The sequence below is a fragment of the Alexandromys fortis genome, unplaced genomic scaffold (assembly GCF_014885135.2).
Source record: "Alexandromys fortis isolate MF-2015 unplaced genomic scaffold, M_Fortis_MF-2015_v1.1 scaffold_88, whole genome shotgun sequence".
Lineage (NCBI taxonomy): Eukaryota > Metazoa > Chordata > Mammalia > Rodentia > Cricetidae > Alexandromys > Alexandromys fortis.
The window spans coordinates 4954091-4981699 of NW_026067961.1; the positions used below are offsets into that span (position 1 = coordinate 4954091).

Consider the following 27609-nt stretch of genomic DNA (forward strand, 5'->3'; position numbering starts at 1 on the left):
AGCTAGTTCCAGGACAGGCTCCAAAGCCACAGAGAAACCCTGTCTCAAAAAAAAAAAAAAAAAAAAAAAAAAGAAAAGAAACTCGATGAGCTGAAGAGCAAGTGCTTTGTACCCTCTGGTCCCTCAATCACTAGTTGGGTGACAATGGCAAGTCACCTCCTTGTCATAAAATGAGAAATTCAAAAATAATGCCAGTTGCTATGTATCAGGCCCTGCTTTGAGTACTGCGCATAAATTTATTCCTGGATGTGTGTGTGAGGGGGCAGTACTGTAGAGAGCTCCTATTGAAGATGGGGAAACTGAGGCACAGACAGGTAACTGCTTCCTTGAGATTCTTTGATGTCTTGAGCTTTATGGGGGGTCTTCACAGCAAGGGATGCAGAGAAGTCTTTGCAGTGTGCAACCCCACTGCTTCTCATACAGCTGTTGTGACCTCATGCTACCATTTTGACATCTCTCAAACTGAGGACGAGCGGGCAGGGAGATAAAGGAAACTGGTGAGGGGGTTTGCCATTTGCCAGAGCAGATCAGTTCTTCGCAAGTGGCCAGCATGACAGATGCCCTCTGGGAGCCCCACCTGCCCTACGTCTTTGCCACTCTGAAAGGCATGGGAAATGCTGGCTTCTCAGCAGGCATACAGGCTCGTTTCTCCTGCACTAGCCACGTGGATGTACAAGGATTAGACAACTCATTGGTTGGGCTTGGGTGTGCCCAAGTGTACGGCACTGTCAGGACAAATCCCAGGGGAAACGTGAGAACTGATCCAGACCTCTTCCACCCCCTCCTCCCCAATAGCCCCAAGGCCTGTGTGCAGATCAAGCTCAAGAACCAGGCTCCAAGGTCCCAGGCTGATGGCTGATTTAGGTTGAGGATAACCCTATCCCTGCCTCCAGCTGCCCTTTCCATTTCTTGCCCAAAGCTATCTAGGGTACCAGACTATCTTCCCAGTTGCCTAGCTGGCTGTGTGTGTGTGTGTGTGTGTGTGTGTGTGTGTAAGGGAGTAGGCAAGCCTGAATCACTAGGGATGTTCTGTCTACTCTGGAACAGGCAGGAAATACCAACTAGAATCTGGCAAGGTTTTCAGACACCGATGATTCCCCCCAACAGCCAGGAGAAAGGGCAGAGGAAATGCCACCCTCCAGGAAGCCTCTGTTTCCGGGGTGCGCTGTGCCTTGGGCTCTTCATATCCCTCCAGATCACTCATCACTCAAGGCCCACAATGGCTGCACTGTGTGGCCCCTGGACTGAGCTTCCAAAGATGTTGAACAACCAGACATGGGTTAATTGGCTATGGTAATGCCCTGGGAGGAGGTGAGACACGTGCACAAGGCACCAAGTCAGAAGGGCCATTGTGGGGAGGGTGTTATTGTTCAGTGGGTGCAGCAAGGGCGGATCAGCCAGCTGGACCCGGTAAATTGTTATTTACAGTTTCTGGGCTCTTAAAAGAAGGGCTGCCCCGAGTTTTGCTGCTTTCAGGCCTTCAGCATCTACCATGAGGGTTCTGGTGACTGTGGTGTCCCTGTTCCTCCTGGGCATCCAGGCCGAGACTCACTGGACCTACTCAGGTAAGCAGCCACCTGGCACTTCCAGACAGGGTGACAAGCCATCCCTCCAGTGCTGGGTGTGGGTCCTCTGGTGGGATCCACCTGCTCTTTGGGTTCACATGTGTTTTGCTATCTCTGAATGAACAAATAGACTTTCAACCCTGATGAAGGAGAAGAAAAGACAGCGCTCCCCTGCCTCAGCCCAGCTTCACCTGGCAGCTTTAAAATCTGTTCCACTCAGTATTGGCTGCTCCAAGAACCCACGTCTTCTTATAAAGCTGTTGTTATCCAAATGTGTGACAAATGAGACTTCTAGAAAGGACACCTATGGCCTCATAGAAAAGACCACTAGACCACAGAGAGCATTCTCCTCAGACATGTGCCTACTCCCAGTCCCCCCAGGATCCAATGGAGGATGCCTTGCCTTCTGCAGAACCTGACCTTGAGATGTCCAGTCAGACTGCACAAAGGGAACTTGAGAATCTTCCCACTTGTATCCCCATAGAACCAGGTTGGGAGTCGGGGTTTCTGGGGGAGACTGGAGACCGCTGGATGGTTCAGGAGGCCAGAGTTGCACAGGACAAAGTCTGCCCTGCATGGCTTGATCATTCAGAGGGAATTGTGAGTCCTAAATCAAGGTGACAGATTCAGGGACATTGTAGAGGCTCAGATAATCCAATTCATAGGGCAGCCCCATTAACAATCCTGTCCTAAAAGGAGCCCATACCTGTGTCACCAAGCAGTCTTACCGGCAGTGGTGCAGAGGTAACAGAAGACAGATAGTTCTGGTGGCAAATTCTTGTCTTCCTTATGGTAGCAAAGACTCCCAGACTGGCCCTGGTGTCCAGAGGCCTGGAGGACGCAGGGTGCCCAGGAGGACAATGTGTAAGCCGCCCCACGTTTTCCCTCCCCTAGCACTAGGACTGGAGCCTTGTGCATGCTGGGCAGGCTCTGCTGTTGAGCTGAGCCCCTGGCTTCTTCCCAGCGTCCATGAGACCCAGACCCAAAGCACTTGGGTCACAGAAGGGTGTGCCTCAGGCCTCTTTCCTTGATCTTGGTATTTCACCTCCAAGAAAGAATTGTTTAAAAATTGGTTTGAATGATTGAATGGGACGAGAAGAGAATCAACTTTTCTGTGGATTGCGAATCATGAAGCCCCGGCTGGAGCTCAGTTCCTACCTAGAACAAACCATGCACTCACGGAGAGCTACCCTTGCAGGTAGGTCTTCGACTGCAGACGGCTGAACCATGATAGCAAACGCTTTTAATCCCAGTACTCAGGACGCAGAGGCAGGTGGATCTGAGTTTCAGGCCAGCCTGGCTAACAGTGAGTTCAAAGACAGCCTGGGCTACATAGAGAGATCCTGTCTTATAAACCAAAACCAAACCCCTCAGTCATCTGTAGTGACTGGTTGACATTCCTCTGACCCCAGGATTATTAACCATCTCCAAAAAGATAACTTTGCAGCCCCCTCCCTCCTTCCCTTCCTCCCTTCTCTTCTCTTTCTCTCTCTCTCCTCTCTCCCTTCCTCCCTCCCTTCTTCCTTCCCTCCCTTCTCTTCTCTCTCTTTCTATCTCTCTACCTCCCTCCATTCCTTCATCCCTCCCTCCCTCCCTCCCTCCCTCCCTCCCTCCCTCCCTCCAAAACTCCTTCTTTTCTCTCTCTTTTCTTCTTTTTTTAAAGAGAGTATCTATCTCATTACATTGCCCAGGCTGGCCTTGAACCTCTGGGCTCATTTATACCTGGTATAACAGGACTGTAATCCCAAAACCCCAAAGACTGAGACAGGAGGATTGCCACAAGTTCAAGACCAGTCAGGACTACATTGTAAAATGTTTCATAAAACAGGTAACACCTGGATTCAAAAGAGCTTCCTGCCTCTAAAAAAAATAAAAACTAAATAAAAAACTGAAACCCCAAAACAACAACAAAAAAACTCTCACTTCAGCCCCCTGAGAAGCTGGAACCTCAAAGTTTATTGGTTTGTGTTGCTTTCTAAGACAGTATTGTAGTGCGTGTACGCTCTCTCCATGACCTTGGGTTATCCGGCCCGAGTGGCCTCTTAAAAGGAAGGAGGGCAGGGAATGCATTCTCTTGGATGATGAAGACTGGATCAGGTGACGTGAAACAGCGTGTGATTGGACCCCAACTTTCCAAGGACTGGGCAACTGGATTTATCACATCCCATCTTTGTGAGTGTATTTTCCCCTTTTATATCTTTTTTCCTTTTTTTGATTCAACATGGCAGTAACTCTTTTTTTTAATTGAAAAAAAAAAGTCCCCCTCCTCCCACTCCTCTCCCCGTCCCCCCACTCCTCTCCCCTTCCCTCTCCAGTCTGAAGAGCAGTCAGGGTTCCCTGCCCTGTGGAAAGTCCAAGGTTCTCCCCCCTCCATCCAGGTCTAGGAAGGTGACCTCCAAACTGGCTAGGCTCCCACAAAGCCAGAACATGAAGTAGGATCAAAACCCAGTGCCATTGTCCTTGGCTTCTCATCAGCCCTCATTGTCCGCCATGTTCAGAGAGTCCGGTTTTGTCCCATGCTTTTCCAGTCACAGTCCAGCTGGCCTTGGTGAGCTCCCAATAGATCAGCCCCACTGTCTCAGTGGGTGGGTGCGCCCCTCACGGTCCTGACTTCCTTGCTCATGTTCTCCCTCCTCCTTCCTTTTTTAAAAAAATGTATTTATATGTATACAGTGTTCTGTCTGCATATATGCCTGCAGGCCAGAAGAAGGCAGCAGACCCCATTATAGATGGCTGTGAGCCGCAGTGTGGCTGCTGGGAATTGAACTCAGGACCTCTGGAAGAACAGCCAGTGCTCTTAACCACTGAGCCATCTCTCCAGCTCCCCCATTTATTTATTTATTTATTTATTTATTTATTTATTTATTTATTTGTTTATTTATTATGTATACAATATTCTGTCTGTGTGTATGCCTGCAGGCCAGAAGAGGGCACCAGACCTCATTACAGATGGTTGTGAGCCACCATGTGGTTGCTGGGAATTGAACTCAGGACCTCTGGAAGAGCAGGCAATGCTCTTAACCACTGAGCCATCTCTCCAGTCCCCTCCAGCCCCCCTTTTATATCTTTTTTTTTTTTTTTTTCGAGACAGGGTTTCTCTGAGGTTTTGGAGCCTGTCCTGGAACTATCTCTTGTACACTGTAGACCAGGCTGGTCTCGAACTCACAGAGATCCGCCTGCCACTGCCTCCCGAGTGCTGGGATTAAAGGCGTGCGCCACCACCGCCCGGCCCCCCTTTTATATCTTAATAAATCCTTGATACCCCTTAAACAGACACACATGGATTTCTCACTAAAAGTGGCGCCTAGTGTGGGGTATGAACCCATGACCCTGGGATTAAGAATCCCATGCGCTGGGGGTGGGGGAGTAGGGAAGGCAGAAGGGGAAGATGAGGGGAGAAGGAGAGAGGGGAGGAGAACTTGAGGGAATGGGATGAAGGAAGGACAGAGATGAGACTAAGGGAAAAGACATTTTGATTGAGGGAGCCATTATGGGGCTAGCAAGAAGCCTGGCACTAGAGAAATTCCCAGGAATCCACAAGGATGACCCCAGCTAAGACCCCAAGCAATAGACATGAGGGTGCCTGAACTGGTCTTGCCTTGTAGTCAGACTGATGATGATCTTAAACACCACCATAGAACCTTCATCCAGCAACTGATGGAAACAGAGGCAGAGCACTGGACTGAGCTCCCAAAGTCCAGTTGAAGAGTAGGAGGAGTGAGAATATGAGCCAAGAGGTCAAGACCATGATGGGTACCCCCACTGAAACAGTCTACCTGAGCTAATGGGAGCTCACCAACTCCAGCCGGACAGGGAAGGAAACAGCATAGGTCCAAACTAGTCCCTCTGAATGTGGATGGCAGTGGCACCAAGATTTATCCCTACTGCTTGTATTGGTTCTTTTCTAACCTATTCTCTTTGGATGGATACCTTGCTCAGCCTAGATATAGTAGGGAGGGCCTTGGACCTTCCCCAAAGCAATGTGCCTTACCAGCTCTGAGAAGTGACTGGGTGGGGGAGGGGTGGGAGTGGGAGGAGGAGGGGAGGGAATGGGAACTGGGATTAGTATGGAAAATAAAAAGATATTTTGTTTTCTTTTTAAAATAATAATAATAATAATAATAATAATAATAATAATAATAAAAGAATCCCATGCTCTACCAACTGAGCTAGCTGGGCCTTCCCTCCTTCCTTTTAAGAGGTCCTGTAGGCAGGTGAGAAGCACCGTCTACACACGCCAGGGAGCCCAAGGTCATGGGTGGAGCAAACACCTGCTACAAGGGGCTGGAATGTTGCACAGGCTGGCCTTAAACTTGGTTTCTAGCTAAGGATGACCTGGTGCTTCTGATCCTCCTGCCTCCTCCTCCCCAGTGCTGGGATTCCAGGCCTGTACCACCCTTTAACAGGATGCTTCTCAGATGCCCTGTATCCATGTGGTTACCTAGGTGGTCTTGTCTTGGCCTTCCTGTCGGCCCAAAGAAGAGGTTGGAACAAGAAAACAGCTGCTGTCTGTGGAAGGTTCCAGCACAAGGGAAGCCAGGGCCTCAAGCACCAGGCTTGGAAGGAAATCTATATTCTCTGAAAATGAGGTTAGGGGTTATTGGTAGGCCTAGGCTCCCTTCAGGGCATTCATCAGCCGTGAATACCGGAAAGAAGAGGGCCAGCTATCTACTCTGCAGAGGAGACCCCTGGACACGAATCATCAGCTCTGGTTCTTGTGCCAGTAGACACAAAGAAGAGTCGGGAGTTGGCACCATCGCCACCCCCCAAGCCAAGTCCTTGGCTTAGTTTAGAGCTCTTCTGGCCGGCCCTCTGGAAGCTCTGCTTCTGTTTCCAGAAGGCTGGCCTGCGGGTCCTCCACCCCGAAGACCCTGACCTGCTAGGAAGTCAGCTGGGTAGCTCTGAACTGGGCTCCACTCTCTCCTGTTGCAGGGGGCAACCTGGAAGAGAGCGACTGGGCGAGGGCATACCCTGACTGCGGTGGGCGGAGGCAGTCGCCCATCAATCTTCAGAGTAAGAAGGTGAAGTTCAACCGGTTCTTGAAGCCCCTGACCCTGAGTGGCTACGGCGAGGATGGGTTGGAGTTCTCCATGACTAACAACGGCCACACAGGTAAGGGGGCGCAGTGGGCCTGCGTGGAAAGCTGGTAGTTTGTGCGCATGCCGGGAGCAGCGTGTATGGAGACCCAGAGCACAGCTAGCAGAAACCCCGGGGACTCTTCCAGAGATGGGCAACAGCTGTCCCTAAATTCAACCTCTTGTGGGCTCCTCAGAGACACCTGTTTTGAAACCTGAAAACCTGTGTTCAAGTCCCTGGGACCTACACTGTTAAAGGAAAGAGTCGACTCTCAAAAGCCGGTTGACTTCCACACAGGCTCCAAGGCGGTCATTCCCCCACGCTCACCCCCAAATAAATTTATAATAGTAACAACAATAACAACAATGATAAAGACCCTGCCAGGTGTGGGGGCACACACTTTTAATTCCAACATTTGAAAGGCAGAGGCAGGTGGATCTCCAAACAATACACGTAAAGACCCTTACCTGAGTTTGTTCCGATGTACCGGCAGGGCGTTCAGACAGAGGGTGACTGCGGTTTACCCGGCACGGAGTTCTGACAGAGGGTGGCTCTGTTTACCTTCCCTACTGTTTTTATGCAGTTGTGCCCCGGGTTTCTATAGTTTCTGTATGGAATCTGATTAGCTACAAGCACCTGAGAGATAATTCAGCTTCTCAAAGGTTCAAAAAGAATTCCCCTCAGTTTCTCTAGAGAGGGAGGGAGGGAGGGAGAGAGAGAGAGAGAGAGAGAAAGAAAAGCTGGATCTTGGGAGCCCTCTCAGGACAGATGTGATACCCACATAGTGTGTCCTTCTGGTTCTCCACTAGATTTGTCTTTGAACCTCATAGCAACCTCAGGAGGGGGGCATTGTGTGGGTGTATGTGTGTGTGCGTGCATGCGTGTGTGTAGGTACACAGGTACATATGTGCACATGTAGATAAAATCCAGAGATTAACATCCAGTATCTTTTTCAATAGCTCTTAGTTTTTAAATTTTTGTTACATCTATTTATTTATTTGTACGTGTGCAGCGGTGCCTCCTCCTGTTATGATGGCCATAGAGCTCAAACTCAGGTCATCAGGCTTGGCCCCAAGTGCCTTGACCCCCGAGCTATCCCTTCAGCCCCTCCATCTTAGTTTTTGAGACAGCCACTCACTGACTTGGCTCGACAGGCTGCTAGGTTGGCCTGTCACCTCCCCTAGGGCTGGGATTACACGTGTGAAGCTCTGTATCTGGATTTTTATGAAGGTGTTGGGGTTCCAAAGTCGGGTCCTCTTGCTTGTGGACCCTTCAGCACTTCAGCCACTGAGCCCGCTCCTTAGCCTGTCTTTGATTTTTGAGCTCAGCTAACCATGGTTGGTGCCAGACTCCAAGCTCCTCGAGCTCTTGGCTGTCCCATCTCTACTTCCCAAGCGCTGGGATTGGATGCCTGCACCCACCCCCAACGCTTGACTAAGGGAGGCCATTTACAGGCAGGAAACCTGAGGTCTCAGGAGGCCACGGGTTCACTCAAGATCACAGTCACTAGTGGCCGGGTGACACAGACCCAGATGTTTGGTTCTCAGCCCTATTGTACCTGGATCCTGAGTGAATCAGTTTACTGTCTATGCACAGGTGCGTGTTGCCTCACTGAGACAACAAAACCAAATTCCAGTTATGGGTCGGGTGAGTGGTAAGAGGAGAACAGAGCCATGCCTGTGAGTGGCCCAGGTACTGTGGCTGGGACTACTAAGATCTACAGACTACTAGCTTTTGAGGCATTGGAGGGCTCTGTGCATGCTAAGTCTGCGTTATACTTTTGGGCTAAATTTATCATCTATTTTTAAAGAGTTATTTCATTATTTTCAGCTATATGTATGTGTGTGTGCATGTGTGTGTATGTGCCTGTATGTGTGTGTATGTGGGTCTGGGCACATGAGTGCAGGTGCCCTCGGATGCCAGGGGCCTCAGCTCCTTCCCAGAGCTACAGGCATTTGTGAACCACCTGACAGGGGTGCTGGGAATTGAATGTGGGTCCTCCACAAAAGCAGCCTTGTTAATTGCTTAAGTCTTGTTAAGTCCGCGTTAATTGCTGAGTCAGCTCTCAGGCATCTGGACTGTTTCTGTAACAGATGGGGAAGGAGTCTCCATGTTGTCCATGTTGATTTAAAATCATGTGCAAGTGGTCCTTCTGTCTTGGCGTCCTGAGTGTTGGGACTGCAGACACGCCCAGCTTATATATCTTCAATGATAAAGTGTCTGCTTAGGTGTTTTGCTGATTTTCAAAATTAGCATGCTCGTTTTCTTATTGCTGATTTTTTTTTCGAGACAGGATTTTTCTGTCCTGGAACTCTCTCTGTAGACCAAGCTGGCCTCGAACTTACAGAGGTCCACCTGCCTCTGCCTCCTAAGTGCTGGGATTAAAGGTGGGCACTGCCATGCCTGGTCTTATTGTTGAATTTTAAGAGCCCCCCCTTTTTTTTTGTAAAGATTTTTATGTATATGTGTGTTTGCCTGTATGTGTTATGTGCACCATGTGTGTGCAGCGCCTGTGGAGGCCAGGAGAGGGCACTGTTCTCTTGGAACTGGAATTACAGATGGTTGTGAGCTGCCATGTGGGTGCTGGGACTTGAAGCAGGATCTCTGGAAGGCAGTCAGTGCTCTTAACCTCTGAGTCATTGCTTCTGTAGACTTTTATCAGATGTTTATAAATCCTTTCTTATAGTTTATCGTCTATGCTTCCTTATCTGACCGGTGTCTTTTGCAGAACAATAAAACAATTTGTTGTTGTTAATGTTTTCTAGGGTTAACAGTAGAACCTATGGCCTTCACATGCAAGGCAGAACTGGGGCAGGGCTGCTATACTGTCAACATCTCTTTCTTCTTCTTTTCTTTCTTTCTTTTTTCTATTCTTTTATTTTCTTCTTCTTTTTTTTAACCAAGACAGACTTTCTCTGTGTACCCTTGTCTGTCCTGAGACAAGAGAGATTTGGGCCTGGGCTTTTCATTAGCACAGCCACAAGCTCAGAAGGGTATGGGGTGGGAGATAACCCGGGAGGCTGCTTACTGGGGAGTCTGAGCCTCCCTGCGCTGTGTTCTCTCCTGCAGTGCAGATCACCCTGCCTTCCACCATGAGCCTGAAAGACTCTAACGGCACTGTGTATAAAGCAGAGCAGATGCACTTCCACTGGGGTGGGGACTTCGCAGAAATCAGCGGCTCTGAGCACACCGTCGACGGGATCAGGCGTGTGATAGAGGTATGTGACGACCCCAGCGGGGTCCCCTTTCCTTCAAGGTCCATAGTCACTTTTTATGTGTTTGTATGTTTGTGTTATACAAGTGTCATGTATGTACACATGCATGTGAGTGTGCATGCACATATATGTGCATGTGTGTGGAGGGGTTGACATTGTCTTCCTCTATCACACATCTATCATCTATCTATCTATCTATCTATCTATCTATCTATCTATCATCTATCTATCTATCTATCTATCTATCTATCTATTGAACCCCGGGAATCCTATTACTACTGGCCTCAGTGCTGAGACTACAGGCATGTATAGCTGTGCTAGGATTGAACTAAATTCTGCATGCTCTCACAACAATGGCTTTACCAACTGAGTCATCTCTCTTAAATAATAATAAAGAGGGCCTCAGATCTCATTACAGATGGTTGTGAGCCGCCATGTGGTTGCTGGGAATTGAACTCAGGACCTCTGGAAGAGCAGCCATTGCTCTTAGCCCTCTCTCTAGCCCCATTGGCTCTCCCTTTCTTACTGAACTAGCCAATACGACTGTGCAATCGTGGTGGTACCGTGATGGTTCAGTCACCCTGTAGTTTATTTGCAGTTCGTTGAGAACTTACTGGGCACTGCTCTGTGAGGGAACCTAGATGGATTCTCTCTTCAGAAACTTGCAGCGTGGCAGGAGTGTCTCGCCTGCATGGTGCCAGGCCTTCCTCTGCTTCCGCTGGATTTGTGTGTTAGAATTTTAGAACCTCTTTGGCCTGCATCCCTCCTTGCCTTGATTTCAGGCTCACAGTGGCTTCCCGAGGGAGGGGAGTTCATTGCTCCCTTGCTCCTCAATCCACCTAGAGGCCCGAGGAGGGCAGAGTGACTCCAGCGTCTACCAGGAGGGAGGCTGGGTCAAGGCAAACAGAACAGCGACCTTCCAGAACCCTGCTTCCCTCTTTCCATTCTCAGAGAAGTTTCTGGTCTTGGTAGTTGGGCTTGCAGCCTGCCCAGGCAGAGGGACATCGGCGCTGTTTGTGTGGAGTAGTCGAGGCTGGACCGTTTTCCATCCTTTCCCTTCCCCCTGGGAACCCTTCGTGGTATGGAGTCCTCATACACTGCCCTTGACCTGCTTTCTCTCGCTCACAGATCCACTTTGTTCACTACAATTCCAAGTACGAGAACTTCGACGAGGCCAAGAGCCAGCCCGACGGTTTGGCTGTGCTGGCAGTTCTTGTGGAGGTAAGCTGGAACTACGTCGTGGGTCTGCACCCAGGCTCCTAGGCCGGCGCGTCCAAAGGAGGGCATAGCAGCCCAAGGGTCTGAATGATACCTTGTCCCCATTCTTTCTCTCAGTCCTGTCCTAAGCTTTCCCAGGAAAGCTCTGTCAGTGGAGGGCTGACCTTTGCCAGTCCTTGCTTGCTCCTGTGTTTTGAACCATGGAACCCTGGGTAATAAGAGGACTCAGAGGAACCCGGGAGCGCAGAAGGGTTGACTGGACACAGGCTGGTCCATGAGCTGTGTGAAACGTCCAGTATGGTCAGACAAAGGCACCAGCGCTGTGCTTCTAAAAAAGTCCGCGTGATGGACTTCGGGATAGGTGACTAGGAGCAGGCAGGAATCTGGGCTGCAGAGAAGGCTCAGTCCTTGAGAGCACCGGAAGACCCAGGTTCCAGTCGCAACACTCACGTGGCACTTTGCAAACACTTCCCGGAGATCGGATGTCTTCTTTTGGCCTCTGAGGGCACCAGGCACACACATGGTACACAGACACACGTGCAGGCAAAATACCCTTACATATAAAATGAAAATAAATAAATCTAAAAAAAATGTTTTAAAGTAGACAGGAATTGAATTCTCCAAAAGCTTAACATTAAACTGGATAAATTTACAAACAAAATGAAATACCCAATTGGTTCTATAGTTATCTCAAAAGATAAAAACAAAGCTGGTTGTGAAGGTGTAAGCCTGTAATCCCAGGAGAAAAAGTCAATGGGATCTAAATGATCTGTGGTGCTTGACTATAATCCCAGCCCTCGGGGAGCAGAGGGATTGCCGCAAGTCTGCAGCCACCATGGTCTGTGCAGCCCGGGCTACACAACAAGACCTTACCTCAAAAAACAAAATCAAGCCAGGCAGTGCATGCCTTTAATGCCAGCACACAGAAGGCAGAGGCAGGCAGATCTCTGTGTGTTCAAGGCCACCTGGTCTACAATGTGAGTTCTAGGACAGCCAGAGCTAAACAATGAAACCCTGTCTTGAAAAACCAAAACAAATAAAAAAGCAAAAAACAAATACCCAAAAAACAAAACAAACAAACAAAAAAACCCCACCAAAATCAAACTGGGTGGTGGCCACACACACCTTTAATCCCACCACTCAGGAGGCAGCAGAGGCAGGAGGATCTCCAAATTGGAGGCCAAGCCTGGTCTATAGAGTGAGTTCCAGGACAGTCAGGACTATACAGAGAAACCCTGTCAAAACAAAACTAACAAAATCAAACCCAAACCAACCAAATCAGCAGCTTCTGATAATAATTATTATCTGATAAAAATAATTATTTGTTTGGCAAATAAATAATATGCCATTTACACCAAAAGCAACTTTTACTTTCATCTTAAAACAAACAAACAAAAAAAACTGGACTGGAGAGATGGCTTAGTGGTTCGAGTCTGCTGCTCATGTGGAGGATGGGCGTTCAGTTCCCAGCACCCACATGACAGCTCACAACCTCCTGTGACTCCAGTTCAGGTGGGTCTGGTGCCCTCTTCTGGGCTCCAAGGGCACTGCATGAAGACGGTACACATACAGACACACAGGCAAACTGACACACATTAAAATAAGTCAATGAAATCAACATTCACACCTAGCAATAGGGCTACAGGAGCAGCATTGCCTGGGACATCTTGTCTTCCAGAAGCCCTGAGGTCAGAGCCCAGGTAGGTGGTAGCAAGAAGCAGTCATCTTATCCCCACCAGCCCAGCTGAGTCACATGACCTCCCTGTTTTCTGCTCAGCCTTCCCAGCTAGGAAACCAAGCAGCTGGTGCGTGTGTGTCTTTGTGAGGTAGTTCTCCCTCATACTGAGTGTTCTGTGCTTTCTCCCAGATCAACGAATACGAGGAAAACACCTACTACAGCCCCCTCATTTCTGAGCTGCTCAACATCCAGTATACGGGTAAGGAATGCCCACGGCAGGGAGAGGATTGAGTGTGGGGTGGTAGGGAAGCCTCAGCCCTCTGGAGGGAGGTTCGGGTCTCTTTGCCTGAGAGACCTTGTTCCAGTCCTTTTCTGCTGTAGGTTTAGGGGGTAAACAGACCTTTGAGAAACTTGTGTATAAGTTCTTGTCCATTGCCATCTCTCCAGCCCTTAAATATGGAATTTTAAATTATTTATGTGTATGGGTGTTTGTGTGCTCAGGCACACCCGCAGAGGCCAGAAATGTCTCCACACTCAGTGGTTAAGAGCACTTGCTCCTCTTGCAGAAGACCTGGGTTTGATTCCTAGCTCCTTACAACTGCCTGTAACTCCTGTTTCAGGGGATCCAGGGTCCTCTTCTGACCTCTTTGGGCACCAGGCATGCACATGGTGCACATACATACATGCAGGCAAAACACTCATACACATAAAATAAATTTTAAAAAGTATTCTGTATAGAGGGTGAAGAGATGGCTCAGCAGTTAAGAGCGCCTCTTCCACAGTCATCAGGACCCAAGTTCAGATCCCAGACCCATCTCACAAGCCAAGTGTCCCTCAGATCCTATAACTTTAGCCATGATCCCTTGGAGGTGGAGTGACCAGCTGTGTAAGTCACCTGATATAAGTGCTAAGAGCTGAACACTGGGCTTCTGGGAGGGTAGTACATGCTCCTAACTGCTGAGCCTCTTCAAGCCTCTGGAAGTCCTTTAGAATCCAGGCTGGCTTTGAATTAATGGACATCCCCCTGCCTCCGTCTCCCAAGTGCTAGAACTACACACATGCACCCCCAGGCTTTGTTTTCTACTCTTCACCCATCCACAGAGCAGTAAGCGGGTGTGTGTGTGTGTGTGTGTGTGGCGTTTTGGTCATCAGCTCCTTGGGCTTCGGCAGAGGACTTGACCGCGCCCATGCTGAGACAGAGCCCGTGCTGTCCCTCCTGGGGCAGCAGCCCTCCGTCCCATTCCATACCGTTTCTTCTCTCTTAGGACAAATCACAACCCTGAAAAACATTAACATTTATAACTTGCTGCCTGAAGACACGTTCCACTATTACACCTACGAAGGCTCGCTCACCACTCCCCCCTGCACCGAGAACGTCCAGTGGTTTGTGCTCCATGATACCGTCAAGCTCTCTAAGACCCAGGTAACAGCGGCTCCACGTCCCCAAAGCCTCCCTGTGACTGTCTGGCTAACAAGGCTTCTTCCAGGAGCCTGCCTCATTCTTCTGTATTTGATGCACATAGGCTATGATATGGTCTTAGGGTTGTTATTGCTGTGGTGAAACACCGTGACTGGAGAAATTTGGGGAGAAAAGGGTTTATTAGGCTTATACTTCCACAGCCCTGGTCATCACTGAAGGAAGTCAGGACAGGAGCTGATGTGGGGCCATGGAGGGCTGCTGCCTACTGGTTTGCTTCACGTGACTTCCTCAGCCTGCCTTCTTTTTCTTTTTTTAAACTTTGTTTCTATTTTATGTGCATGGGTGTTTTGCCATGGGTGTTGGGTCCCCCAAAACTGGAGTTATAGACAGTTGTGAGCTGCCACGTGGGTGCTGGGAATTGAACCCAGGTCCTCCGGAAGACCAGTCAATGCTCTTAACCACTGAGCCATCTCTCCAGTCCCCTCTGCTTGCTTTCTTATAGAACCCAGGATCACCAGACGGGGTGGCACCACCCGCAATGGGCAGGGCCCTCCCCCATCAGTCACTAATTAAGAAAAGGCCCCATAGCTGTACCTTATGGAGGCATTGCCTCAATTGAGGGTCCCTCCTTTCAGATGACGCTAGTTTATGTCACGTTGACATAAAACTAGCCGGGACAAACACTACCACCCCCCTGCCCATGGAACTGTGGGTGACTTTCAGTCACTGAGGTGGGCATGGGCATTGGAGGCCCCAGCTGATCCAAAGAGCTTGGATTCGATGCAGTGAAAGGTCTTGAGTCCAAGCCATGTGAAAGAGGCGGACGGTGAAGACAAATGTTCTCAAGCTGACTTGGCCACGCGCCGTCTCTTACGTGCCCTAGGCCAAGGGGTGCTTCAGTTCTTTGCTGTTTTAAACACAGCTTTATAAATAGTTAGTAATTCCAGTTTGTATGTGTGTGCACCAGAGTGTATGCCTGTCGTATTGGAGGGTGTCTTTATGAACCACGTGCATGCAGGAGGCCATCCGAGCTCTGGGATGTGGAGTTACAGGAACTTAGAAGCTGCTGTGTGGTGCTGGGAACCAAACTTAGGTTCTCTGCAAGAGCAACAAGAGCATATAACCACTGAGCCATGTCTCCAGCCCTATACTCAGCCTTTTGAGGAGAACCGCTCTATCAGCTGTCTTCTGCCTTTCAGAATAATAAATAGTCCAGACACGAGTCAGTCTGCATACCAACCTGCCTACCAGCTTACCTACCAACCTATCTATCTACCAACCTACCTACAAACCTACCTACTAACCTCTCTACCAACCTTCCTATCTACCTAACAACCTATGCACCTACCTACAAACCTCCCTCCCTACCAACCTATTTACCAACCAACATACCAACCAGCCTATCTACCTACCTACTAACCTACTACCTATCTACCTACTAATCTACCAACCTACCTACCTACCAACCTACCAACACAAGGAGAAAGACAGTGTGAATGAGGACCATCTGAGGCAGAGTTACAAAGATTTCAGACAGGGAATTACCAGACAAATAATGTGAGGGTATCTGATATGTATAAAGAAATAAGAGATTTAAATATAGGGGGGGAAAAGTACAAAATGATCAACTAGACTTGAGAATAAAAACCAAATAGGATTTTTAGGAATGAAACTAGATTAGCCACAATTAGCAACTGAATGAAAGGGTTAATAGCATGTTAGATTTAATTCAAGAGACAGCTAGTAAATTGGAAGACAGGTAGAAAAACAGTCTAACCATGGCACAAAGAGGACTGGAGGTGGAAATGTGCAAAGTAGCAAGGAGAGATGGAGGGTGGAGGAGAGAGCTAGCCGATGTCTCAAGTTCCAGGAGAGATTCAGCCAGGTGTGGGGTGCATGGCTGTAGTTCCAGCAACTGGGAGGCATAGGCGGACAGATCTCTGAATTCGAGGCCAGCCTGGTCTACAGAGTGAGCTCCAGGCCAGCCAGGAGCATGTAGTGAGACCCTGTCTAAATTATAAAATAAAAGCCCACACACCTTTAATTCCAGCACTTGGGAGGTAGAGGCAGGCAGATCTCTGAGTTCAAGGCCAGCCTGGTCTACAGAGTGAGTGCCAGGACAGCTGGGCTGTTACACAGAGAAACCCTGTCTTGAAAAAGAAGGAGGGACATGAACAAAGAACCTAGACATTGTCATGCAGAAACAAGAAACAAATACTTCAAGGATGTAGACAGAATATAATTTTAGAAAAACGAGCACTGAGCTTGCCCCTTGATATCTCTCTGTTACTCATCACTTTTATTCTGTGAACCAAACACTCCTGCGGGAAGACAAAAGGATGGTCGGGCAAGATCCCGAGGAAAGGGTGTCGCGGGGCGCTGCGCCCGAGGGGGTCCAACCCTCTGCCAGATCACACAGATGGGAGCATCTATCCAATCACTCACCAAATGCTTTCCCCATAAGTCACCTCATGTTGTCTGCAGGTTGTGAATATGGAGAACACTATTAAGAACGACCACAACGAGACCCTTCATAACATCTACCGCAAGACCCAGGCCCTCAACGAGAGAGTGGTGCAAGCCAATTTCCCGGACTTCTTTAGTAAGAGTAAGTGACACCAAGTCTTCCTTCTGCTGCACGACTTGTGGACCACAGTGTTCTTCCCCTCTCTGGCTGGTCCCTCCTAGCTGCAGAGAGGGAACGAACGCCGTTTCAAGGCAGGAACACTCACGTGGGCCAACACAGGCAGGGCAGGAGAAGACGGCGAACGCTCGTTTCTCCCGTCTCAGGGAGCACTGCAGAGGAGACTGCACGTGGTGTGCAGCCTCCCTGATCGTGGCTATAGGTGGGTGGTAGAAGCAAGTGACAAGGACAATCCACAAACTCTTGGCTGTGTGCAGCCTCAAGTTAGCTTTACTGAGCCCAAGTGAGATGATTTCTCAAGAGCCACTACCTCCCTTCCTCTGTTTAACAAATCCAGTCCACTTGAAAAATCACATCTCAGGCTGGAGAGATGGCTCAGAGGTTAAGAGAGCACTGGCTGCTCTTCCAAAGGTCCCGAGTTCAATTCCCAGCAACCACATGGTGGCTCACAACCATCTGTAATGAGATCTGGCGCCCTCTTCTGGCCTGCAGGCATACATGCAGACAGAATACTGTATGCATAATAAACAAATCTTTAAAAGAAAATCACACCTCTATTGACCCACATACAAATTAAGGCCTATTTTCACCCCCCTCCCTGCAGTCAAAGCCAAGCAACTCCAACTGTCCAGTGTCTGAGGTCCACGCATGATCTTCTGGGTTCCTGCAAAGGGTTTGGGTCACTTCTCTGTCTCTAAAGCACACACAACTTGTCTTCTAGATCCCGACTGGTACTCCTCCATTGATGCTGGACTTTATGATGAACATCCTATGGTACTGGCATCTCCAATGCTGGGGTCTTCTGCTGCGACTGGGCTGCGCTTTCACTAGAAGCCTTTCACAGGCTCTCGGGGTGCCAAACCTCAACATCTTTGCATGAACCCCTTCAGTCCTGGGCCTTCAACTGCCACTGGGGCTGTGCCCTCATCAATGATCTCTCTTGGCCTCTCACAGTGCCAAGCTTAGGTGCTTTCTGTGACCCCTTCACGCCTGCAAACCCAGTACCACCTGGGTGACCTTACGCAGTACCGAGTTCAACTGCCGGCAATGAGGTTCAGCCTGAGCAGCCTCTGCAGCACAGTTCCTCTGTGCTCTCAGGAAACGCATCCCAGAAGATTTCACCTCAGTGATGCTGGTCTCTTCTTCATCACTGCTGATGTCTTAGCTCCAGCCGACCAGCATCAAGTATCCCAGCAAAACAAAAGTTTGCTTTAGTCGTTCTGGGATCTTGTGAATCACAGTTGATTCTTCAGCCCCAGCTAGCCAGAACTGCAGGATCTTAGTCAATATAATTCAGAATAACCAGTGGCCCCCAGAGTCTCTAAACTTCCCTCAGAAACTCCGCAAGCCAGGCATCCATTCTCTGTAGTACTCTCTCGTTCTCATCTTCCCACACAACAGCCTATCGAGGCCTCAACACTCAATGGCTTTTCTAGCCCAAAGTCCCTTCACAATCCTCCCCAAAACATGATCAGGTGTGTTGCAGCCATACCCCACTATGCCGGTGTCTTAGGGTTTCTGTTGCTGCGACAAAACACCAGGACCCAAGGGCAAGCTGTGGGAGGAAAGGGTTCATTTGCTGTTGCTCTTCACTGGAGGAAGTCAGGACAGGAGCTCACGCAGGGCAGGACCCTGAAGGCAGGAGCAGATGCAGAGGCCATGGGGGGGGAGCTGCTTCCTGGCTTGCTTCCCATGGTCTGCTCAGTCCATCTTCTTTTATTATTTATTTATTTAAAGATGTGTCTACTTATGTGTGTACCCGAGCATGTGTATGCAGAGTACCTAAATGCCTGGTGCCCAGGGCAGTCAGAAGAGGGCATCAGGTCCCCGGGAGTGGAGTTACAGATGGTTGTGAACCCCCATATGGGTACTGGGGATTGAACCCGGGTCCTATGCAACAGCAGTGAGTGATCTGCCCCACGGAGCCACCTCTGCAGCCCCTCATCCCACCTTCTTATAGAACCCAGGGAAGGCACCACCCACCATGGGCTGGGCCCTCTGGCATCAACCACTAAATGAGAAAACGCCTTACAGCTGGATCTCCTCGAGGCATTTCCTCAGCTGAGGCTCCTTCCTCTGCTGACTCCAGCTTGTGTCAAGTTGACACACAAAACCATCCAGTACACCTTCTCACAGCATTGATCATGGCGATTCCTATTCCTAGCGTCCTGTCTGTCATGTGGGTCACTTGAATGTAGGTTAAACAAAGAGTGGGCTCACTCACAGATCCATCATTTGTTCCATAATTTTCCAGGTTTCCATTTTTCTTCCTAATTTTTTTTACCGTTCTTATTTATTTATTTTTTTTAAATCTATTCTTGCAACATGTACCAAGAGACCACTTGGTGCTCTGTATTCCTCATCTCAAATGCTTTCCATGGGAGACTCTTCAACTTACCCTTAGGGGAGTGCACGTGTCCTAGATAATCATCCGGACCAGGATGCCCCCTGGCGTCCATGAGGCCCTCCATCAGAACCCACCCTGCGGGGTGATTGCTTCACCTTCCAGGGCCAGCAGGGGACTTTGTCCCTCACACCCGTCCACAGGATCTTAAGAACTGTGCCCGTGCGGATGAAAGTGCAGAGTACAGCTATCATCTTGTTCTTCCTTCAGACCCAGACTTCTACACAGCCATGGGCAGCTCCACTCAGCCATGTTGCAAGGCCCACAGCATTGCAGTTCTGTAGAATTCCATCCTGCTGGATCATATTAACTGATTAGCATTTCATATGATCATTTCTTAACTGACCATATCAATTAATTGTTGTTGTAAGAGGCTGCTTGTTTGTTACGGGCTGCTCAGCCCCGAAATAACCACACAGAGATTATATTATTGGCAATACTCTTTGGCCAATAGCTTAAGCATATTTCTGGCTAACTCATATCCTAAACTAACCCATCTCCATTAGTCTGGGTATCGCCACGTGGCTGTGGCTTACGGGCAAAGTCTGGGCATGTCTGTCTCTGGCGGCGGCTCCATGACTTCTCCTGACTCTGCCTTCTTCCTCCCAGCATTCAGTTTAGTCAACCTCCCCACTCCCGCCAGCTCTGTTCTGCCCTGCTCTGCTATAGGCTCAAAACAGTTTCTTTATTAACCAATGGTATTCACAGCATACAGAGGGAAATCCCGTATCAATTAATCATACAGGAGAAACCAAGGAATCAAAAGTACACAGGTCAGAGGACTTGGGATGTGATTTCACGCTTGTGTATGCATGAGTCTCTGCTTTGCTTCCCCAGCAACACACACACACCACACATACACACACACACCACATACACACACCACACACACAGAGAAGTGTGACGAGCCACGTTGCATTTTGTTTCCAGGAGGTCCTTCTAAGTTTGATCATTTAAACCTAATCTTTTTTTTTTAAAGATTGTGTGTGTGTGTCTAATGTGTGTGTGTGTGCCTGTGTGTGCATGTGTGGTATATACATATATGAATGTGAGTGTGGAAGCTCAAGGTCAACTCTGAATGTCTTCTTCAGTGGCTCGTCATTTTATTTCTTTTTATTTTCCAAACAGGATCTCACTATGTAGCTCTGTCTGGACTGGAACTCACTCTGTAGACCAGGCTGGCCTCAGACTCACAGAGATCCGCCTGCCTCTGCCTCCTGAGCACTGAAATTAAAGGCGTGCGCCATCGTGCCTGGCTCTCCAACATTTTTATTTTGAGATAGTTTCTCGCCAAAGCTGGAACCCACTGATTTGCCTAGGCTGTCTCCATCCCACTTGTGCCCGTTACAGAGCATGCACAGTGCCCAGCGGATCTGGACTCAGGGCCCCATGCTCGATGGCAGGTCCTTGATTTTGGGGAGCTGAGAAACCCTTGAGTGAATATGTAAAGAATCAATGAAGCTAGTCGGGCAGTGGTGGTGGTGCTTGCATTTAATCCCAGCACTGGGGAGGCAGAGGCAGGCATGTGTCTGTGAGTTCGAGGCCAGCCTGCTCTAGAGAGTGCATTCCAGAACAGGCTCCAAAAGCTACAGAGAAACCCTATCTTGGAAAACAAACAAACAAACAAATCAATGAAGTCCTGGGTGAGTGTGTGTGTTGTCTGACGTGGGCACAGTCGTGTCAAAGGTTCAAATCCTCAGATCATGGCAGTGGCAAAGCCTTCCCCGAGTGAGGGGCCAGAGGGATGGGAAAGCCTCCCTCGGGTCTGAATGCGAGTGTTGGCAGTGTGTGTAAGAACTGTGTCTGTGAGCGATTGACCAGTGTGTGAAAAGCTAGCAACCGCAGCTTCCTCCTCCAGGCGTTCACAGCCTGACACTGCTCCCGACAGAGACCTCCTACTCCTGCCGCTAGCTAAGGCCTCCTTCTATGCTGCGTGCGATAAACACGCTAAGAGTCTGAGTAGTGTGTAGCAGGTGTACCCCGTCAGAGTAAGCGCAACTCACCTGACCCCAGCTTTCCCATAAGCGTGTCTTCCTTTCTTGGATCCCTTGTTGCCCCAGCCAAGTTTCCAGGACCAAGCTATGCAGGACACGGCACTCTGCCAGCTCAGTTGTCTCTATAGGCCTGAATGCTTCTCCTCCTCCTCCTTCTGCACTTTCTTCTTCTGTTGGGAGACAGTGTTCCTTTACATACCTCTGGCTGTCCTGGAACTCACTCTCTAGACCAGGCTGGCCCCAAACTCTGAGATCCTCTTGCTTCTGCCTCCTGAGGGTTGGGATTTAAAGACCTGTACCACTCTGCCTGGTTTAATTCTTCTTTTTATTGAATGTATTCTAGGATACAGGTCTCGTTGGTCACCACCAGATAAAAACTGATGAGAACCTGGCAAACCATGCTGGACCAAAGAAAATTAAGAAGAGAAAGCACCATTATTAAGCTGGAATTGGCACCCTGTGGACTCACCCTGCCCCGCCTCTAAGGAATCCTGTCCTGTGGGTCTCCTTGCCGCCTGCAAGTGAGTCTCTGACTAACTCAGGGAGTTACCACCCATAGAAGGAAGTGAGCTACATCAGATGGAAGAGGAGGGATGTGGGTGAGACACCACGGGTGGAAACAAACCTGGATGGACATGCAAAGGAATCAAGCCTTCGACAACATCCTGTCAATCATTCGTTAAATTTTGGGGCTGGGGATGCGGCTCAGTGACAGAGCCTTGACCCTTGGCAAACCTTGACTTGCCATGACCCTGGGTTTGATCCCCAGGACTAAAAAAAGGAAAATCATTTTCTTTGATCTAAGTCGCAAATCAGCCAAACTTCCCTTTAGAATTTAGATGTAATAAAGTGATTTTGGAAATTTTCATTTTTAAATTCTGTGTTACTACTCTTTTGTGCCACTTTATTTTTTTAAAAAAATTAGGGCCGGGCGGTGGTGGCGCACGCCTTTAATCCCAGCACTCGGGAGGCAGAGGCAGGCGGATCTCTGTGAGTTCGAGGCCAGCCAGGTCTACAAGAGCTAGTTCCAGGACAGTTAGGGCTACACAGAGAAACCCTGTCTTGAAACGCACCCCCCCAAAAAAAAATCAGATTTATTTTTTATGAGTGTTTTGCCTCTGTAGCTATGTAAAACATGCTTGTAGTACCCAAAAAGGCCAAAAGAGGGCAGTGAATCCTCCTGGAACAGCAATTACAGATGTGAATGGCCACATGGACGTTAGGACTCAAACTGTGTTACCACGTGTTTCTGAGGCTGTGGAGACAGCACTGTCCATGCAGGCAGGGCGTGGGAGGCGTAGCTAGCTCTGCGCGCAGTGTGGAATGCCCTGGCAAGCTGGCCATCTCCATGTTGTTAGGTGCAGAAATTATCCTGCTCCTAGGTGTTTTTGCAGAGAAGTGTGCACCAATGAAGAACAAGATGTTCACAGTACTATTTCTGTATGTGCGTGCGCATGCGCCCGCGCTTCTGTGCCGGCGTATTTGGAGAACAAAGGTTGGCGTTGGTGTCTTAGTTGATCATTAGCCACCTTATTTTTTTTCCTTAAGAATTTTTATTTATTATGTATATAACATTCTGCCTCCATGTATGCCCACATGCCAGAGGAGGGCGCCAGACCTCTTTACAGATGGTTGTGAGCCACCATCTGGTTGCTGGGAATTGAACTCAGGACCTTTGGAAGAGCAGGCAATGCTCTTAACCGCTGAGCCATCTCTCCAGCCCCGCCACCTTATTTTTTGAGACAGTGTTGTTTCCTTATGGAACCTGGACTTCTCATGGAGCCAGTTGGCTGGACTGACTGGCCAATGCGCTCTAGGGGTTTACCTGTCTCCCTCCCCTCCCGTGTTGGGATTACAGATGTGCACCCCCAGCTTTTATGTGTGTGCCATTTTAGGTCCTCATTTCTGTGTGCCAATCACTTTATCAATCTCCCTAGTCCTGCAATATAGCCTCCCCACCTCCATGTGTGTGTGTGTGTGTGTGTGTGTGTGTGTGTGTGTGTGCGCGCATGCAGGTGGAGGCCCGTGGTCAACCCAGGTCCTAGGGTGTCCTTCCTCAGGAGTGGTCCATCTTGTATTTATTTTATTATTTTATATTTTATCTTAACTGTGTGTGCCTGGGTGTGCACTCCATGAGTGTAGGAGCCCTTCAGAGTCAGAAGAGGGTGTTAGATCTCCTGCAACTTGAATTATAGGTGTTTGTGTTCTGACATGAGGGAACTGGGAACCTCGACCCCAGGTCCTCTGCGAGAGTCCTAGTCCTAGGAGATCTCTACCACCGAGCCATCTCTACAGTCTCCTGCCTTGGCTTCTGAGACAAGGTTTCTCACTGATCTGAGACTTGATCGTTAGTCTATGCTGGCCAGGCAGGGAGTCCCAGTGAGCCACCTATCCCCCCCTCTCCAGCACTGGGGTTACAAGTGTGTCACCATGCCTGCCTTTTTTTGTGGGTGCTGTGGCTCGAAGTCAGGCCTTCAAGCTTGAGCAAGCCCTTTTACCAACGGAGCCAGCTCTCTGGCCCTCAGGGCAACATTTCTCATAATTGAATATTAACGGGGAAAACCTAATGTTCATCAAGAGACAATGTAGAATAATGATGCTTTATAGATCATAACAGAAATAACGAAGGGATGGAATTAGACACACCAACAGGGTAAAAACTCACAAGCAATGTTGAACCACAGACGGCAAGAAAAACACATAATCTTATTTATAAAATGTTCAACAGTATAACATGATCTATGCATAATTTCAAGGTGGCAAGATACATAACAAGACAATAATAATAAAAATTACCTGAGGCAGAACAGTGGTTATATCCATTAAAAGGAGGGGGAGGGGGCTGGAGAAAAGCATCACGTTTGTGCTTGTAATGACCTATTGCTGAGAATGCGTGGTGGAGGCGTGGGTATTCATTAGTCTTTATTGCTGTTTATTCCCTTGAAATACAAACCTAATCATGTCATTTTCCTACTGAAAACCCTCCAGTGGTTTTCCATTACATGAAATTGATTCCAAAGCTTTAATTGTGGGCTACGTCATTTAGCTCCTGGTTGCTTTGTTGACTGTCATCTTTTTATTGAGTTCTTTTTGCTCACTGAACTCTGGATCATGGTGTTCCAGTTGCAGGAACTTGGAAAATGTGTGTTTGTGTATGCATATGTGTCTCTGTGTGTGTGCATGTGTGTGTGTCGGTGTCTCTTTGTGTTTGTATGTGTGTCTCTGTGTATATGTGTCTGTCTCTGTGTGTATGTGTCTGTGTCTCTGTGTGTTTGTATGTGTGTCTCTGTGTATATGTGTCTGTGTATGTGTATCTGTGTGGGTCTGTATGTCTCTCTGTGTGTATATCTCTGTGTATATGTATCTGTGTGTGTCTCAGTGTGTGGAGGCACATGTGCCATAGCAGGTGTCAGAGGACAGAGGTGGAGGACACCTGGACAACCTCAGGTGTTGGCCCTTGCCTTCCACCTTGTTTGCGAGAGGTCTCTTTATTGCTGAGCATTCCTGGCTGGCTGTAAGCCTCAGGGACTCTCCTGCCCCCATCTCACCATCAGAGCACTGGGGTTAGAGACACCACCACACCTGGCTTCTCACGAGTCCGAGAGATTTGAACTCACATCCTCATTCTTATATGGTTGTTGTGAAATAATCCTTATGTACACTGTGAAGATCTGCCATTCAGATCGGTTTAATAAAAAAGCCGAACGGCCAATTGCTAGGCAGGATTTTGGGGGGCAGAGATGATGCTGGGAAGAAGGGCAGAGAGACAGAGATGCCAGGAGACCAGAGGCGGCAGCATAGGAGTACACCATAAAGGTTGGTACGCCACGAAGCAAAGAGTAAATTAATAGAAATGGTTCATTTAAGTCCTAAGAGCGAGTCAGAAACAAGACTAAGCTTTCGGTCAAGTTTTCATACTTGATTAGTCTTCCTGTCGTGATTGGGAGCTGGCAGGAGGGACAGGAAAACCCACCTACACGTGGTAAGTAGTTTACCCACTGAGCCGCTGCCCCAGCCCTGGAATACTCTTTCTTGCAGTTTTCTCCAGCCATATCAGATAAAGACTGTTACAACATCTAGAGTACCCCAGAGACTCACAACGGACTCGAGATGAACATGGCTCCCTCCAGCAGCACTGTGGTGGACAGCTCCATCATCAGAGGCAGAAGTAGGGGGTGTGTGTGTGTGTGAGTGTGTGTGAGCATGTGAGTGTGTGTGAAAGAATGTGTGAATGTGTGAGAGAGTGTGTGTGTGAGTGTGTGTGAGAGAGAGAGTGAGTGTGCGTGAGTGTGTGAGCATGTGAGTGTGTGAGAGAGTATGTGAATGTGTGTGTGCGTGAGTATGTGAGCATGTAAGTGTGTTAGAGTGTGTGTGTGCATGAGTGTGTAAGCATGTGAGTGTGTGTGTGTGAGAGAGTATATGAATGTGTATAAATGTGTGTGTGTGTGAAGTGGGTCAGGAAGAATGTAAAGCGAGGTCTGGCTTCCATCAGTCCACGGCCTCCCATGAGCCACTGGGGGAGCTGGGCCTGGGCAGCTCCATTGAGGCCTATAAGGGACAGCAGAATGAAGGGAAGAGTTCATGCCTCCCTTCCTTCCAAGGAAGAAAATATTTGAGAGAAAAGAGTTCAATTTAAGTTTTTAAAGCTTTTTTAATTTTTTAAATTACTTTTATTTTAGATAGGGTTTCACAGTGTAACTATAGCTGGCCTGGAACTCACTATATAAATCTGACTGGCTTGAACTCACAGAGATCTGTCCGCTTCTGTCTCTTGAGTGTTTAGATTAAAGGTATGTGCCACTATGCCCACAATATCTGCCTATGTATGTATGTATGTATGTATGTGTGTATATGTATCTACCTACCTATTGTGGGGTGACACACGCCATGACACACATGTGGAGGTCAAAGGATAACCTCTGGAATCAGCCATCTCCTTTTACCTATGGCCCAGGAGTAGAACTCAGGTCACAACCACACTTGGTGGCAAAAGCCTTCACCTGCTAAGGCATCTTTCCATCCTTAAGACATTTTCAGTAAATTTTAGCCAGTAAGACTTCTCTGTGTAGCTTTGGAGCCTGTCCTGGAACTAGCTCTTGTAGACCAGGTTGGCCTTGAACTCACAGCGATCCACCCGCCTCTGCCTTCCAAGTGCTGGGATTAAAGGCGTGCGCCACCGCCGCCCAACAAGGTTTTGAAGTAGCAAGAGTTGACCATTATCTGTTTTATTTTAGGGGGTTATGAGGACAGGTCTGAAATTGTGTGTGTGTGCGCGTGTGTGTGCATGTATACATATAAAGAGACCTAGAATGTTCCATAGCAAGGGTCTTCCATGGTTGGGTTAGATTATAATGTCCCCCCCCCCAAAGCACCAATTCTATAATAAAAAGAAGCAAGTATTAAAGTCAAATAAACTCACCCAAAACTTTTCAGTATTCAGAATTTCTGGGCTGGTGACATGGCTCAGTGGGTAGGGGCATTTTTGGCTAAACCCGACAACCTGAATTTAATCTACCTCATGGTAGAAGGAGAGGAACTGACCCCACAAAAGCTGTCCTCTGACTCCCACACATGGGCTTATCAGGCACGTGTCGTCTCCTCCACACACACATTAAATACATGTTGAAGTTTAAAGGGGCTGGCTCAGCACAATCATCAATAATACTTTTGTGACGTCTACCCAAACTGCCTGTGGACATAATGGTGTGTTAATTTATAAACTCCACTTCCCCTTTACAAACATCATAGCAGAAATTGTTTCAAAACCACCCAAACACCAGCCAGGATGGGGTGGGGGTGGGGCTGCTGGTGATAATTTGAGGGTGACACATTTTAAACCAAATTTCTGAGGTCGACTTTGTTTTCTGAAAAAACGTTTTCGCCGGGGTGCCTGGGGGTCAAGTTCTTTACTGCCGGGAAAACAGTTTCGGTCGAGGGAACGAAGTCACCAGGTGACTTCCTCCTCCAGGAGGGACAGCCTGGGGGACAGGAGCCAGGAGGGCCCACGGCAGGCCCTGAGGTTTCAGTTACAGAGCCAGCTGCAGGAAGCTCAAGATGGGCATTAGAGCCCTTGAGAAACTGGCCATCCTTCAGAAATAGCGAGGGCTCTTCCAGGGCACACCCAGTGCGTGTTCCCGTCACCAGCGCCAGAATCTTCTGAAAGGCCTTCGGTGCAGCGGTCATTTGTGGGAACAGGAAGCTCCAGCCTATGCTGCCCCTCTGGTCCAGGCGACCGGGCCGCCTTTGCGGAGAAGGTGCTGCCCTCCAGCGGCCACCGTGGGGAGGGCCCGGTGTGTGCTCAGGACTTGGGAGGCCTGGCCGCCCCACCCACAGTGCGAGCCTGCGCATCCCAGAGGATGCCAGCTTGTAGAGGACAGGCCGCACAGATCTACTAG

General features: G+C 48.8%; 1 protein-coding gene across 1 annotated transcript; it reads left to right on the forward strand.

Annotated features, from left to right (window-relative positions):
- The first annotated feature begins 1492 nt into the window (after positions 1-1492).
- Positions 1493-27609, forward strand: Ca6 (carbonic anhydrase 6). The gene is made up of 8 exons (XM_050153130.1): positions 1493-1565; positions 6498-6677; positions 9711-9859; positions 10985-11077; positions 12942-13011; positions 14018-14175; positions 16657-16780; positions 27443-27609. The coding sequence occupies exons 1-8, from the start codon at positions 1493-1495 to the stop codon at positions 27607-27609; spliced, it is 1014 nt and encodes a 337-aa protein (XP_050009087.1).

What these genes read in the sequence shown, in the direction of transcription:
- Ca6 (XM_050153130.1), top strand. Translation starts at nt 1,493, where the DNA reads ATGAGGGTTCTGGTGACTGTGGTGTCCCTGTTCCTCCTGGGCATCCAG. An exon ending in GACTAACAACGGCCACACAG is followed by an intron (nt 6,678 to 9,710) that starts GTAAGGGGGCGC and finishes TCTCTCCTGCAG; the next exon opens with TGCAGATCACCCTGCCTTCC. An exon ending in GGATCAGGCGTGTGATAGAG is followed by an intron (nt 9,860 to 10,984) that starts GTATGTGACGAC and finishes TCTCGCTCACAG; the next exon opens with ATCCACTTTGTTCACTACAA.